The sequence below is a fragment of the Monodon monoceros genome, unplaced genomic scaffold, assembly GCF_005190385.1.
Source record: "Monodon monoceros isolate NGI ecotype Baffin Bay Population unplaced genomic scaffold, NGI_Narwhal_1 Super_Scaffold_21, whole genome shotgun sequence".
Classification (NCBI taxonomy): Eukaryota; Metazoa; Chordata; class Mammalia; order Artiodactyla; family Monodontidae; genus Monodon; species Monodon monoceros.
The window spans coordinates 164,076,375-164,094,396 of record NW_021703778.1 but is presented as its reverse complement, the minus strand read 5'-3'; the positions used below and the strand labels follow the sequence as shown (position 1 = coordinate 164,094,396).

The window sequence follows — 18,022 nt, the reverse complement described above, 5'->3', positions numbered from 1 at the left end:
GCAGAAACAGAGACACAGATGTAGAGAACAAACATATGGACACCAAGGGGGGAATGTGGCATGGAGAGGGGGTGGTGATGTGATGAATTGGGAGATGGGGATTGACATATATACACTAATATGTATAAAATGGGTAACTAATAAGAACCTGCTGTATAAAAAAATAAAATTTAAAAAATTTTAAAATAAATAAAGTAGCCCAGCCTGTGCAGAGAGAATAACCCAGTTTCAAGTCATCTGATGCATGAAACTGGATTAAGTGAGACTTTATTGCTAGTGCAGTTAAGTGGCTGTCAGAAGAAAACATCTTCCTTTCTAGAGGAAGATATTACCCTAGGTCTCAAACACTTCTATGAATAATTTGTCAAAGACAAGATCAAGCACACAATCAATAATATCCAGGCACACAAAGAGATAATATGAATGAGAACCAGAAGATGCAACAGGAAACAGAAAAGTACCAAAAGGAGCCCCAGGTATTGGTGCTCTCTGATACATCCCTGGTTCAAAAGAATAAAAGATACTATTGAGAATTTTGACAGAAAAATCAAAGATACTTTTTAAAAAGGATATGGCAGATTTTTTCAAGAGCTAAACAGAAATTCCAGACCAGAAAAATACAATAATCAAAAGCAATGTAGACACAGATGAATTAGTGAACTGAAACATGGGCCAAGATAACACTCAGAATGAATCACAAAAAGAAAAGGATGGAAAAGAAGATAAAGGACAAAGAAGATACTATGAAAAGGTCAAATATATGTGAAATTGGAGTCCTCGAAGGAGAGAAAAGATTAAGCAGAGCATTATTTTAAAAGATAATGTCCGAGAATTTTCCAAAACTGACAAATTAAGCCACAGATTCAAGAAGCCATACATGTGCTAGAAAGAAACCTCCATATAGATAGGCCAAAATCCTGTTCATAAAACATCTATTTACAAATAGCCCAATCAAAAAATGAGTGGAAGATCTAAATAGACATTTCTCCAAAGAAGACATACAGATGGCCAAGAGGCACAAGAAGAGATGCTCAACATCACTAATTATTAGAGACATGCAAATCAAAACTACAATGAGGTATCACCTCACACCGGTCAGAATGGCCATCATCAAAAAATCTGTAAACAATAAATGCTGGAGAGGGTGTGGAGAAAAGGGAACCCTCCTACACCATTGGTGGCAAGGTAAATCAGTACAGCCACTATGGAGAACAGTATGGAGATTCCTTAAAAAACTAAAACTAGAGCTACCACATGATCCAGCAATCCCACTCCTGGGCATATATCTGGAGAAAACCATAATTTGAAAGGATACATGCACCCCAATGTTCATTGCAGCACTATTTACAATAGCCAGGTCATGGAAGCAACCTAAATGCCCATCGACAGAGGAATGGATAAAGATGTGGTACACACATACAATGGAATATTACTCAGCCATAAAAAGAACAAAATAATGCCATTTGCAGTGACATGCATGGACCTAGAGATTGTCACACTGAGTGAAGTAAGTCAGACAGAGAAAGGCAAATATCATATGATATTGCTTATATGTGGAATCTAGAAAAATGATACAAATGAACCCATTTACAAAACAGAAATTGAGTCACAGATGTGGAAAACAAATTTATGGTTACCAACCATAAATTGGTATATTTAGGAAATATAAATATATTTATATAAATATAAATATAAATATATTTAAATATATTTAGGAAAGGGATAAATTGGGATTGAAATATACACACTACTATATATAAAATAGGTAAGTAATAAGAACCTACAGTATAGCACATGGAACTCTATTCAATATTCTGTAATGACCTATATGCGAATAGAATCTAAAAAAGAGTGGATATATGTATATGTATAACTGACTCACTTTGCTGTATAGCAGAAACTAACACAACACTGTAAATCAACTGCATTACAATAAAAAATTAATTTAAAGAACTGAATGTGAAATACATTTTCAGGCCAAAAAAGAGAAACAGAATTTGTCACTAGCAGATTTGTACTAAAGGAAATACTAAGGGGTATTTTTCTTCAGGCAGAAGAAAAATGATTCCAAATGGAAACACTATAGGCAACAAAAAATGATAAATATGTGGGTAAATCTAAATAAATATTGATTATATAAAACAGTAATAACTGTGAGTCTTGAAATACATAAATAATTGAAACATCTGACAACAATAACACATAAATAAGAGCTCATATTATCAGAAAGAAGGTAAAAATACCAATGAACATTAAACTTCGGTAATGTGTCTTCGTTATAATCCCTGAGGTCACTAACAAAGGAAAAGTAAAAGAGAGTTCCAAGCTAACGGGAGGGGGCGGAAAGTAAAGCAATAAAACCACTTCATTAATTCAAAAAAAGGAAATAATTGACAAAAAAAGAACACCAAACAGAAAAAACAAATAAATAGTAAGATAATATATGCAATTAAAAGTAAATGGATGAAATATTCTAATTAAAACAGAGTCAGATTGGATAAAAAATAAAACCTAAACATGTTGTTTACAAAATTAATTTAAAACATTAGGATAAGCCACAGAGTGGAAGAAGATATTTCAATACATAACCAACAAAGGACTTGGATTCAGAATACATAAACATTAGTTTGTGGTATATTATATGGATATACCACAATTTGTTTATCCATTCACCTGTTGATGGCCATGTGGATTATTTTTCATTTCGGCTATTACAAATAGAGTTGCAATGATATTACTGCAATAATTACAGTTGTAATTACTATTACAATTATATACAAGTATTTATATAAACACTTGCTTTAATTTCTCTTAATCCTTAGAAGTGAACTGGTTGAGCGATTCAATAGGTGTATGTTTAAACTTCTGAGAAACTGCCAAACTGTTTCCCTAAGTGGTTGTACAATTTTATTGATACATTTCCACCAACAGTGTATAAGAGTTTGAGTTGCTCCACATTCTTGCCTATACTTAGTATTATCAGGGTTTTTTTTTAGTACATATACTCTAACAGGTGTATAAATTTATTTGCATTTATCTAATGACTAATGATACTGAACATCTTTCGTTTATTGGCTACCCACAAGTCTTTGGTGAAGTATCAGTTTAAATGTCTTGCCTTTTTTTAAATTGGGTTGTTTTATTACTGAGTCTTGAGAGTTCTTTGTGTATTCTGAACACATATGCTTCATCACGTATGTGATTTATATTTTCTCCCATTCCATGACTTATTTTTCATTCTCTTAACTGCCTTCTGAAGAGCAAACGCTTTACACTTTCATGAAATCAAATTTCTCAAATTTTTCTTCTATGGATCATACTTCTAGTGTCATATATATAAAGAAATCTTTGTGTAACCCAAGGTCACAAAGATTTAGTCTTATGTTTTCTTCTAGAAGTTTTTACGATTTTAGTTTTTAACACTCAGGTTTATGATCTATTTGGGGTTAACTTCTGTATATGGTACAAAGTATGGACTTTTTTCTCAACTGACCCAGCACTATTTGTTGAAAGGACTATCGTCTCTGCAATGAATTGCCTTTGTACCTGTGTTAAAATCAACTGGGAACATATCTATGGGCTTTTAAAAAATCTCTCCGTATCTCCCACTGATTTGTCTTTATACCAGTATTCATAGTCTTAATTGCTATGCTGTATATTAGGTCTCAAAATCAGGTAATAAAAGTCTTCCAACTTTCTCTTTTTCATAATTGTTTTGGCTATTCTAAGTCCTTTGCATTTTCATATGAATTTTAGAATTCACTTACTTTCTACAACAGAAAAAAACCCTAACCTGCTGGAATTATTATTTTGCATTAAATATATAGATTTATCTGAGAAGAACTGACATAATAATATTGAATCTTCTGATCCATGAACGTGGTGTATCTCCGTTCACTTCGTTCTTTTATTATTTCTCTCAGCAATGTTCTATAGTTTTCAGTATACAGGTCTTAACACACTTATCAGATTTACCCCTAAGTATTACATACTTTAATTGTTTAAGAAAAACTTCAATTTCCAATTGCTTATTGCTAGTGTGTAGAAATACAATTTATTCGTACATTTATCTTGCATCCTGCAACCTTTCCATACTCAGCAGTTCTAAATATTTTTCTTTTGTAGATTGCTACATAGATGACAATGTCATCTGACAGAAAAAGGCAGCCTTACTTCTTTCTCTGAAATGTGGATACCTTTCACTTCTTTCTGTTGCCTTTCTGCACTGGTTACAATACCTAGCACAGTGTTGAACAAATGCAGTAAGGAGTGTACACTCTTGGCTTGTTCCTGATACTAGGAGAAAACATTCAGTCTTTCACCTTTAAGTACGATGTTACCTGCAAGTTTTTCACAGAGGAGGTTCCTATCTATTCCTAGTATGATAAAGTTTGGGGCTTTTTTCTCCAGGAATGATGTTGGGTTTTGTCAAATGCTTTTCCTAAATCTACTGAGATGATCAGATGGTGGCATTTTGTTTTTTGTTTTGTTTTAGTTTGTTGATATGATGACTTATACTGATTAGATTTTGAATTTTAAACCAACCCTAAGTTACTGTGATAAACCCTGATTGGTCATGATGTATTAGCCCTTTTATATTGCTGAATTTGATCTGCTGTTTTTCAAAAGATGTTTGCATCTAAGTTCATAAGGGATAGGCATCTATAGTTTTTTTGTAATGTCTATGTCTTATTTGGGTATCAGGATAATGCTAGCCTCCTAGAATCGCTTGTGAAGTTCTTACTTTATCCTCTATTTTCTGGAAGAATCTGTGTAGAACTGTTATTATTTCATTTACATTTACCTTAATTTTTACCACTTCTGGAGCTCTGCATTTCTTCACGTAAATCCAATTTCCATCTGGTATTATATTACATCTGCCTTAAAGAACCTCCCTCACCATTTCTTATAGTGTAAGTCTAGTACAATGAATTCTTTCGATTTACTTGTCTAAAACCAAAATAGTTTTTTGCCTCCATCCTTGAAAGGTATTTTCACTGGGTACAGATTTCTTGTTGACCTTTTTTGCTGTTGTTGTTGCTTTTGCTTGCAGTACTTTTAATACACATTCCACTGCTCCCTGGCCTGCATATTTTCCGACCATAAGGCTGCTTAATTCTCACATTTGTTCCTCTATATTTAACGTTTCTTTTGTCTCTGGCTGTTCCCAAGGCTGTCTCTTATTTTTCATTTTCAGCAGTTTGATCACGATGTGCCTAGGCAGACGGTGTGTGTGTATTTACCTTGCTTGGCATCCTCTGAGCTTCTTGGGTCTTTGGCTTGTTGTCATTGATTAATCTCAAAGAAGTCTTGGCCACTATTTCTGCAAATAGTTCTCTCTTCTCTCATTCTGAGACTTTGATTGCACGTGTATTATACCACTTTATACTGTCTCAAAGCCACTGAATGCTCTCTTGCATTTTTTCATTATTTTTTATCTTTTTGTTTGTTTAGATAACTTCTACCTTCAAGTTCACTGATTCTTTCCCCAGTTGGCCCTGTTGGAGAAACGCTTCATCTCTGATATCATCCTTTTTTTATTTCTAGGATTTTCATTTGATTCTTTTATAGTGCCCAACCCGCTGCTGAAATTCCCTGTATGTCCGTGCATGTCACTGTGAGGAAGTGGGCAGTGCTGTGTCCCCTGTTCCCCAGCAGCAATCATCACCATACCTGCATCACCAGAGGAGGTCCTCTCCAGTCTCCTACCCCGGCCAAGGCAAGCAGGCCTGGGGAAAAGAGCTCACAAGTGAGTGCAAAGTTCCCTTGTGTCTGCAGCTCTGAGTTATTGCAAACTGACATGCGAGCCCACAGATCAATCTTTAAAAACTTGTCAAAATTTTAGCTGATTTTTTCTAACAATTCTTTGGGGTGGCCACATCTTCCTCTTACACTCTTGTCAAAAGTCAGTGTCTCTGTGTCCCATCTTTCCTCAGAGAGCTCTTCTGAATACAGTTCACTTGATTGCTTTGTGACCACTTCTGACGGGCTCAAGAAAAGTTATGATGATGTGAATTTTGTGAACATGCCATTGTTGTTAGAATGGGAGTGATGTTTTCTTGCACACATCTATATCCTAAGTAGAAGTGGAACTGATTGCTTTGCTTCTGAGCCTTGAATATTCCTTACTCTCTTATAAGCTTAACCATACATTTAAAAGAATGCTTCTTGTACTTTATCTAGAGCTTCTAGATGTTCTGATTTGGGAACATATTCTAGGCTATCCGCTTCACCACACTGCCAAAAGCCTAGTTAATCCATACAGTTTTAAATCAAGCATTTCAGACCTTTATTACAGTGTAGTATGTGAATATCTTCTTTGTTTTAGAGTCTTGCAAGGATTGTAAATTAAAATATCCATAAATTATCCTTTGTATCATCCAAATGCCTAAAGTCAGAAACAATATTCAAGTATTTCTGTGATAACGGTGGTCCCGTTATCACAGAAATAAAAGATTTTCTAATTAAGAAATTCAGAAGTTCCAGCTCATTTTTATCTTAGGCAGGATAAAAATAACATGATTGAATGACTAAGAAGCACATGTGAGAACACTGGTCTCCACTAGAATTTAGCTTACTGAAAGGGAATATTTTTAGATCTATTAAGAATATTAGCTTATGTAACTTTTTATAAATGCCCAGAAAAAACTATATTTGCAGCCAGTGTTTCCACTGAATTTACTACTATTGTCTAATTAATGATGTTACTCTATTTTGTCCTTAAACACAAATGGATATACATAAAAAGATATAACACAGACATTATTTTCAAAATGCATTGTGATCATTGTATTTTTATTTTTCAGCTGTAAACCATAGAGAAGAAAGAGTCATTTTATACCATCTGTCCATGCTCTCTAATTCCTTTGGTTAATACTACTTCTTTTTTTCTTAGTAAACTGGAAGAATAAGTTATACAATTTTATGCTTCCTATCCCGCAAAAACTCCTCATAAGGTCAAGTCTGACCCTGATGATTTTTCTCCACCAATCTGACATTATAGGAATAACTTCACTTTCTTCTCCACCTTACTTCACATCAGAGTGTCCTTCAATGCTAAACCTGTCAGTAGAGTCCTACTCTACCGCGGGCCCTTTATGACCTGTAGGGAGTTGGAACATCATGTTCTGCTTATTATGTATAACTGTGTTGCCTTTACAAAATCCTTGTGCTTTTTTCAGAACTTAACTTTTAACTTAACTCAGAAAACATCACCTAGAGTGAGGAAGACAGGTACTTTTATTTTTGAACTGCAAACCAAAGGAAAAAGCAATTTGTATCATCTGTTTGTGCTCTTTAATTCCTTTAGTTAAGACTATTTCTTCTTTTCCTTGGTGCACTGTAAGAATAATTATATAATTGTATGCTTCAACAAAATATCTAGTCAAAACACTGAATTTTTTAAGCCTAGATTTTCTCAACTGTCAAATGAGAATAAATACATGGTGTGGAGTTGTTATAAGAGGTTTAAAAGGATGTGTCTAAAGCACTGAGCACAGGGCCTGGCCCACAGGAAGAGTTCCTCACATTATTATTATCGGTTATTCACATATCCGTGCTACTTGAAATAGACCTTAAAAAGTAAGTAAAGCTTTTAGTAACAAATATATTTATTTACATAGTAAAGGCTATCTATAAAAATTTTAAAATAAACTTTTAAAAATCTACCTCTATTCAGTAGATATAAAATGCTCAAATAATCACATTGGGAAAAACATAATATAATAAAAGTAGAACTAATGAATATTTTCAGAATCAAAAGATTCGTAGACCACAGCTACTGATCTCAAATGATTAAGTTTCATATTGATGAATTATGTCTCTTTTATCCTTTCCCTATTATATATCTTTCTCCCACTCCTCCCCCAAAATCGGTCTCTCTAGAAACGTAAGTCAGCATTATATCACTCCACTGATATCCTGTTTTTACTTCTCATCCAAAAATGCCATTAGTGGATCAAGTGTCACTGGTCTTTCAGGTAGACACTTATTGTCTCAGAATATCAAGCTCAATCAACGCTCATTTTAAAATTATTTTTGAGTGCCTGTTTTTGCCAAGCACTGTTCTAGATTCTGGGGATACAGTGATAAATCAGACTGACAAGTCTTCTGCCCTTATGGAAGAAAGAGAAAAGAAGGGTAGGTGATGAGGTCAGAAAGCTAGTCAGGGTCATTTTAGGGCATGGTAAGGAGTTTTACTCTATCTGAAATGGGAAGTTACTTGTATTACTTTCCTGTGGTTGGTATAATAAATTAGCACAAACTGAGTGGCTTAGAACAACAGAAATGTATTCTCTCACAGTTCTGGAGGCCATTAGTCCTAAATCAGTATCACTCAGCCAAAATCAAAGTGTTGGCAAGGACACACTCCCTCCAGAGGCACTAGGTAGAATCAGTTACTTGCCTCTTCCAGCTTCTGGTAGTTGGCTGGCACTCCTTGGCTGGTGGCCTCATCACGGCAATCTCTGCCTCTGCCTTCACACTGCCTTCTCCTCCATGTCTGGGTCAAATCTCCCTCAGCTTTCCTCTTATAGGGATACATCTGATGGCATTTAGGGCCCACCCAGATAATCCAGGATAATCTCCCTGTCTCAAGATCCTTAACCACATCTACAAAACCTCTTTTTCTAAATAAGGTAACATTTACAGGTTCCAGGGATTAGGACCTGATATCTTTGGGAGGCCACTGTTCTGCCTACCACACCACTTTAGTAGTTTTCATTCAAGAAGAAAAGATATGACTGATCTCTCTGAAAGATCTTTAAGAGATCTCACTGAAGAAAAAAATTAACTGTGTGAGATGATGGAGGTATTAATTAATTTGATTGGGGTAAGCATTTCACGATGTATACATGTATTAAATCATCACACTGTACGCTTTAAATATATACAATTTTATTCATCTAAGTAATGCGTAAATTGATGCTAAATAAATAAATAAATGAACGATCTCTCTGGCTGAATGGGCTCCAGGGAGCAAAGGGGAAGCAACAGGTCCAGTAAGGAGGCCTCTTGCAATAACCACAAGAGAGATGACTCAGGCTGAGGAACTAAAATTATATATTACATATTTGTTGCAGTCACGATGAGCTAATGAAGAGGTTGTAAAGCAGTTAAGAGAGAGGACCCAGGAGTCAGACTCCCTATTCAAACCTAATTATACCACTTGCTAGCACCGTGACTTTGGGCAAGTTACTCACCTAAGTTGCTTCTTCCTCAATCAAGTGACCCTTACAGAACTGCCATGAGCATTCAAAGAGATAAAAATGTGTAAAACGTTTGACAGAGTTCAGTGCCTGACACATTGTCAGACCTCAATAAATGACCTACAGTTATTTTTATCTCTTCCTGACGTTGCACATTTTTTAATAGACAATTTTACGCCTTATTTTGCTTCCCAAAATAAGTGAAAAAACGATAACAGGGTTCAATAACTCAACAGGTAGAGACTTTCTTTTTGCACTTCATTTATAAAGGAGTCACTGATATTACATGGTTAATTATATCATTACTATTTCACATTTTATAAAGGACCACAGTATTTCAGAAATTTATCCTGACAAAACAAATTCTTTCATTTCTAGACAACCAGAAGTTCAAGTCAAATCTAACATCCAATATTAATTCAACTTAATATATTGTGGAAAGAATTCAAACTTAATCAATAAAGACCACAGAGAAAACCTGTTTTCCTTTTCAAAAGATACCCTAGGATGAAATCATATAAAACAGATATAACTACTACAGTTGTTCCTTGAACAATGCAGTTTAGGGGAGTCAACCCTCCAGGCAGTGGGAAATCCACATATAACTTTACAGTTGGCCCTCCCTCCATATCCCAGGTTCCGTAACCACAGATTTAACCAGCTTCTGATCGTATAGTACAATGGTACATGTGTATTGAAAAAGTCCAAGCATAGATGGGCCCAACCAGTTCAAACCCGTGCTGTTCAAGAGTCAACTGTATATTCAGAAGTGTCTCATATCTAGAATTAGATAGAGAATTTAAATTGGAGGTCAAAATATTTCCTTTCTGGACTCTTATTTAAATTAAGCTTGAGATGAGTGATCTAACTGCACTATCCTTCATCATCCACTTAGATATAACTTAGAAAGTAAACTGAAGAAATACTGTGGGTTAGCTCAGTTCTAATCGTGCCTCTCTTTCTGCCACTTTATTTTTAACCTTAAATTCCTTCATCTCTAAAACAGTGAAAATAGCAACCTATTTTTTAAACCATTTTTCAGTCAATTCATTATTGTAAAGATAAAATACAAATAAAAAAACCCACAAAAACAGAATCAAAAACATCTTGTTTGGTGAATTTTTATAATACATAAGCCCAGAAATATCTCCATCACTTTATCTGATGTTCTTTAAGGTAAAGAGAAGGTACAGCAGGAGTTCTAAAAGCGGCTTATACTACTGTTATAAATATGAAAAGAATCTGGGCAATGATTAACTTCTTACATAAAATAATTATTATTCATGTCTTTAAAGTCTCTAAAAATAAACCATTCACTGAAGGTTAGCACTGGAGCGTATTCCAACTATTTTTCCCCATCGATTTAATAAATTATCAACCAAGACACTCAAAACCAGCAGAGCCATACAGAAGCTCAAGCCAGAAAAAATCTGGAAGTCATCCCTCGCTTTCCACATCTGATCCATTATGTAGTTCATTCTCTCCCAATAAATGCATCTTAGATGTATCCACCACTCTATTGTCCTAATTAGCCGCCCTCATGCTGCAGCTTCCCAACCTGCTCCAATCCACCCTCCACACAATTAGCAAATGATCATTGTAGCATGTCCGTGGGATAAGTCACCGCCCTGCTTAAAGTCTTCAGTGGCTCTCCGCTGTCCTAGGAAAGAGCAACACTTGCATATGCTCCGTCACTGTCCTCTCTTCGATTCACAACCCACCCCCACCCACTGGACTCCACCCACGCTTACCTCTCGCAGTTCCACCAAACTCTTCCTGCTCTCTCTGCCTGGACCACTCATTCCTGACTACTCAAATGGCTGTTTCCTCCTATCCCTTCAGTTTTCAGTTCCTCAAAGATGTGTCCTTGTCCTTGACCTCCCAAAGCATAGTCAGTATCCTCCCACTTTCCCAACTCCCCCAGTGGCCCCCTCACTTGATCCTGTTCTTTACACTCACTCACTTGTTTAGGGTCTGTTTCCCCCTCTGGAAACGTCCTTGGGGGTGAGTTCTCTGTTTTGTTCACCTCTGTTTTCTCAGTGCTTAGAACAGTGCCTGGCACACGGGAGGTACTCAGTAAATTTTTATGAATGAATGAATGAGAAGGCCGTTATTACTAAATGCTCATTTTGAGACACAAGATTGCTTTTTTTATAAAATTAGCTAAGAAATTATGGCCATGGCAAGAGTGAATAAAGTGGCTACGTGCAATTTTTGTCATACTTTTATCAGTTGGAAGTAACCACTCACAGAAGCAAGGCAGAATTAAAGAAGGTTCTGTGAGTACCAACAAGTCTTAATAGTATCTTAATAGTATCTGAATACTATGATTTTAAATGATTTAGAATTTGATGTGGGGTTGCTTAAATGTTTAGCTGCCTACATTTTATATTAAACCCTCTATAAAAGTCATTATTATTGCCCCCATAAAGAAGTGTTTCCCATTTGCTTAATTCTTCAGCATTTTTACATAAATCAGAATCACACAATTAAATACTCTCCTATGCTTGTTCTTTAATTGTTTTCCATAGTCTTTATGTCTTCCTGATATAGAATCTAATCTGGGGCTGTTTTCTACCTTTTTTAGTACAGGGCAAAATAAATGAGAATCCTACATAAACGGCTGCTACTAAGATTTTCTTAGTATATATTCATTAGTATACATTTTCTTTACATCCCTTTCTTCAGTGAATCTTCTGTATTATGAATTAAACTTAATAACTTTAAAAGCTTAATAAAATCTTACCCTCTCTAACTCAGTTATATAGTTTCTGCAGAGACATTTGATTCTTTGTATAAATATGCTCTATATGTGAGTATATAATATTCTTTATACATTCCCATGAAATCAAGATTTCTCAGGAGTTATTATTTAGTTAACTTTATTGTGAACTCATTAGCAAAGGATTTTTTTCAAAATAATTTAGAGACCACCTAAAGCTCACTACTGTCTATCCTTCATCTTTTACTCTTGCTTTATGAAACTTTTAACTTGCAGTATGCGGCCTGTGGTCTGGATTTAGCCTGCTCAACACAGAGTATACACCGTGCTCAATATTTTTAGCTTTAAATTTCATTTGCTTATGTACAATAACTCCTTAGTTAAGACGACCTAACCACCTGTTCCCTCCTACTACTGTTTAACTGGTACTCCCAGGTGACATGCTAACAAGCATAGGTCAGTTAATATCACTTCAGTTGAATGTGAAATTAAACCTAGACTGTGTAGACTTAATTCCATTGAAATTATGGAATGATTTGGGAAAAACAGACATGAAAAAGCTTCATTCACTTTTGAATCACACGTGATACTAAAACAAACATCTTCTCAATTCACCACTGTAAAATCAGTAAAAAAAAAAAAAAAAATCCATATCGCCTGCATAGAAACGTGGACATCTTATAAAAATAACGCGGTATACCCCTGATCTGCATCACTGGAAACATGCCAATATGCCTAAAAATAAAACCCAAGGACACACTCATAATTACAGTATTTTAAACACATATAAATTAATTTAAAAATTATAAAAAAGTTAAACCAAACAGAAAGCCAAAGCAAAGTCTACAAAACTCACTATTAGCAGACAGAATCCCCGTTAGTAGGTAACCTCCCTGACCCCACTAGTATTGTAGGCTCCCTGAAGACACAAAGACATCATCTGTTCTGTTCATTCAAGTTCTAATAAAGAACAGCACTTTGCATATGGTACAAATAAATAATAAATAGCACGTATTAAATATTTAATATTATATATTAATAATGAGTAAATATTAAATAGAGAAAAGAAAGTTCTAGTAGATCAAATATTTTGTTTATGGCAGGAAAACTAATTCTGAAGGAATTTAGGAAGCAATTAAATATAAAACTAAAACTGCAATGGCCACAATTCAATCTTTAGCAGGCACCACGGTGATTATTAGGACTATCAGTTAAACCATATTATAAATGTTCTAGAAATACTATTAATATATATTTAAGTCAACAGAATACCAAATAAGATAGCTATGATTTTATAAGACTAAGATTTTTTTTGAGCTACTGAAAACATTATAATGTCTCTACTGAGAAAATGATTAACGAAATCTTTACAGTTTAAGATCTAGATTTCTCCATTTCCATCAGCTAATTTCCTTAAATATTTTCAACATAATTCAAAATGTTTATCATAATACTTCCTCCACTCAAGGATTAGGTACAAAAGATCAGCCATCGAAAGCTCTGAAAATTTCTCCTGACAATGACAACGTACTACTGGGAAAAAAACGGTGAATTCAAATCTTATTTCACAGCAACTTACTCTGACTTTTGGCAAGATTCTCCGAAGTGTCTCAGCAGGGTTCTGTCGCATCAGAAATGGAAGATTTGCAATCACGCTTGTTCCTTGGATATCTTGACCAGCACTTACAAAGAAAACACAAATTTAAAATTTGTAACTATAAATTTGTAATTATAATTTACATTATAAAAAGCAGGGATTAACTTCAAAACAACTGCTTTTTAATAACGAACACTCAGACTTCTGACAGTTTTAAACTTTAAACACATCATCTAGATATACAAATAAAGCCAGAACTGAAATTTCTAGCTTTTTAAGTCAATCTTATAACAAAGGCATGAAGATATTAATTATGCTTATGCTAAAACAAGATTCTCTATCTACACACACATCTTGCTGAAGTCTAAAAATTTTGAGACCGTTATTAGTTACTTTAAAATTCTACCTTATTTTTTCCTGTGACCTGCCAGTTTGCTATACTTTATAAAAATATAAATGATAAATTTCATTATGGTAAAATATTAATAATCATAACAACAGCAGGGACAGCAACAAAATCAACTACAGCAGAATCATACAACTTTCTTCTAGGACAATGAAACTACCTATTGTGCTAGATTGAGTCGCCAGAAACTTAACGATATATATTCTATATTCTTAAAAGTCGGTAGGGTATATTTATATGGTACCTTTTTGACAGAATATTCATTAGGTCACTAAGGTTTTACCAAAATAATCTGTGATACTCTAGTGGCCTAAATACCTCAAAAAAAGTGTTCTGATTCTTCCAAAAAACCACTTCCATGCAAACAAATTATTTGTTTTTAAAACATAAGCTAACCAACATAAGTGGTGCAAGTACTTGAAATGTATATAAAAGATGCTAGTAAATGTGGCACCACCTCAGAGGGAAACTCCACCTATCCTTAACTGATACCAATTTAAATGTTAATTACTGATGCCGTAATATTTATTTACCTTAACTAAAATTATTTTTACTTAACTCTTCAAATGGAATTATTTATTATAGGTATATAAGACCTTAACATGGTTTTTTAAAGAATTTTTAAAGCATTATATTTATCTGCTTCAGAGTTTTATAAGTTCTGTTAATAAGCAGCATATTCTGATTAAATGAAGCTGCCCTGCTGTGAAAAAAGGCTTTTTCCCTGCTGCAGTATGGTAGGCTGTGAAATACAGGTCAGCACAATCATTCCACTATTCTCATCACTCTCTAAGTGAATACTTTAAAAGACAAAATCAAGAAGGAAAAGAGAAGGAAGGGAAACAGGAGACCCATGCCAAGGTGAGGAGAAGATCAAAAGAGGGAAATTAAAACTGCATATAAGGTACTACTTGTAGTGGATTGAATGGTGGCCCCCCCAAAAAACATGGCTACACCCTAATCCTGGAAACTGTGAATGTTATCTTAATTTGAAAAAGGATCTTAAAGAGAAATGTAAATCAAAACTAGAATGAGGTATCACCTCACACTGTTAGAATGGACATCATCAGAAAATCTACAAACAGTAAATGCTGGAGAGGGTGTGGAGAAAAGGGAACCCTCTTGCACTGTTGGTGGGAATGTAAATTGATACTGGGCACATACCCAGAGAAAACCACAATTCAAAAAGACACATGCACCCCAATGTTCGCTGCAGCACTATTTACAATAGCCAGGACATGGAAGCAACAGCATGTAGAGATGTAGATGGACCTAGAGACTGTCATACAGAGTGAAGGAAGTCAGAAAGAGAAAAACAAATATCGTATATTAACGCATATATGTGGAACCTAGAAAAATGGTACAGATGAACCAGTTTGCAAGGCAGAAATAGAGATACAGATGTAGAGAACAAACGTATGGACACCAAGGGGGGAAAGTGGCAGGGGGTGGGGTGGTGGTGTGATGAATTGGGAGATTGGGATTGACATGTGTACACTAATATGTATATAATGGATGACTAATAAGAACCTGCTGTATAAAAAAATAATAAATTTTTTTTAAAAAAGGATCTTGAGATAAAGAGATCATCATGGATTATCCCAGTAGGTTATAAACCCAATAACAAGTGTCCTTAAAAGAGACATTCGGGGGAAAAGACAGAACAGGAGGCAATTTGACCACAAAGCAGATTGGAGTGACTGCCACAGCCTGGAGTGATGCTGGACTGGAGTGATGCTGCCACAGCCAGAGAATGCTGACAACCACCAGAAGCTGAAAGAGACAAACAGATTCTCCCCTAGAGCCCTGCTGATGCCTTGATTTCGACTCAGTTGATACTGATTTCAGACTTTTGACTTCCAGAACTGTGACAGAATACATTTCTGTTGTTTTAAGCCATCTAGTTTGTGGTAATTTACTGCAGCACCACAGGAAACAAATACACTACTAAGGAACTAAAAGAGAAGAGAAATATCTGAAAAAGTAATGTTTCATATGACAATGACTGGCCCAAAGTAGAGGTTTAGTAAATGTCTCTTAAAAGGATGGATGAATGGATAGCTCACTGCATGAACTGATGTCAGGAATATTTAATATGAATTCAGTGAATTTCATTCACCGAATTTTTTATTCACTAGCTTTGCAATTAGTTAAAAAATATGATCACTAATACCTCATAGATGTGAAGACAAAATATTTCATGGGAAAAAAAGCAGAAAACAAAAAATTAAATGGCAGGTTTAAGACCCTAAATATCAACAGTTACATTAAAGTTAAAAATCTAACTACATCAATTAAAAGACAGGGACTGGCAGAGTGGATTAAAGAATATTACTCAACTGAATGCAGCCATAAGAAACTAATTTCAAATACAACGGTATCAGCAGGTTGAGAGTAAAGGACAGAAAATGATATACCACAGAAATACAAATCAAAAGAAAGCAGCTGTGACCATATTAATGTCAGATAAAGTGGACCTCATTGTAAAGAAAATCACCAGAGACAGACAAGGACATTATATAATGATAAAAGAGGAAGTCCACCGAGAAGACATAGCAATTCTAAATGTGTATACACCAAATACAACTGCAAAAAACAAAAACAAAAAAAAACCTGACAGTGCTAAAAGGAGAAGTTGTCTAGACAAATACACAGGTAGGTGGAGACTTCCACACCCCTCTCTCAACAACGGATGGAGCTAGACAGAAAATCAAGGATAGAGAACTCAACAACACCATCAACCAATAATATCTAATTAACATTTATAGAATACTCCATTCAACAACAGTAGAATACACATTCTTCTCAAGTTCCCAAAGAATATATACCATGAAAAACCACATGCTGGGCCATAAAAAAGTCCTCAACAAATCATACAAAGAGTTTTCTCTGACCACAGTGGAATCAAACTAGCAATCAATAATAAAAAGATAACAGAAAGCTCTCTAAATTCTTGGAAATGAAATCACATATTTCTACATAATAAATGGGTCAAAGAGGAAAATTTTTTAAAATACACTGAATTGAGTGAAAATGAAACACAAAATTATAAAACTTTCTGGAACACAGCTGAAGCATTTCAGAGAGAGAAATTTATAACAATAAATGCACACATTTATGAAAGGGAAGAGGAAAAAATCTCAAATCATTAATTTAACTTTCCACCTCGAGAGCTAGAAGAACAAATTAGTCACAATGCAAGCAGAGGAAGGAGATAATAAAGAGCAGAAATTAATGAAATAAAAACAGAAGACAATAGAAAAAAATAAATGAAACAAACACCCGGTTCTTTTAAAGGATCAATAAAATTGACTAACTTTTAGCAAGACTGACAAAGTAAAAATGAGAGAAGACACAAATTACCAATATCAGGATTGAAACAGGAGATAACACTATAGCCCCTGCAGACATCGAAAGGATAATAAGAGAATGCTGTGAATAATTCTACACACATAAAATTGAAAACGTAGACAAAATGGACCAATTCCTCAAAAAACACAAACTGCCACAACTCACCCACTACGAAATACATCATTTGAATAATCCTACAATTATTAAGGAAACTGAATTCATATTTTAAAACTCCTGAAAAAAAATCTCAAGGCCCAGATAGTTTCACTGAAGAATTCTACCAAACATGTAACGAAGAGTTAACACCATGCTACACAATCTCTTCCAGAAAACAGAAGAGGACACTTCCTAAATCACTTATGAAGCTATTATTACACTGATAACAAAACCTGGAAAGATTGTAAAATATATATATATATGTACATAGTAAAAAAAAAATATATATATATATATACACACACATATATACACGCACATATACACGTGTATATGTAAAATTCTTAACAGGGACTCCCCTGGCAGTCCAGCGGTTAGAACTTCACGCTTCCACTGCAGGGGGTGCAGGTTCAATTCACGGTCAGGGAACTAAGATCACACAAGCCACGTGGCCAAAAATAAATAAATAAATGTTCAATATCAAGAAAAAAAACACAATCAAAAAATGGGCAGAAGACCTAAACAGACATTTCTCCAAAGAAGATATACAGATTGCCAACAAACACATGAAAGAATGCTCAACA

At 34.7% G+C, this 18,022-nt stretch overlaps 1 protein-coding gene across 1 annotated transcript in view; it reads right to left on the bottom strand.

The window, feature by feature from the left end:
• Nucleotides 1-18,022, bottom strand: part of PPP4R4 (protein phosphatase 4 regulatory subunit 4) — a 121,005-nt gene that overhangs the window by 65,949 nt on the left and 37,034 nt on the right. Inside the window, exon 3 of the mRNA XM_029239695.1 lies at nucleotides 13,508-13,610. Coding sequence (XP_029095528.1) covers nucleotides 13,508-13,610 — 103 coding nt within the window. The remainder of the gene's footprint in view (nucleotides 1-13,507; nucleotides 13,611-18,022) is intronic.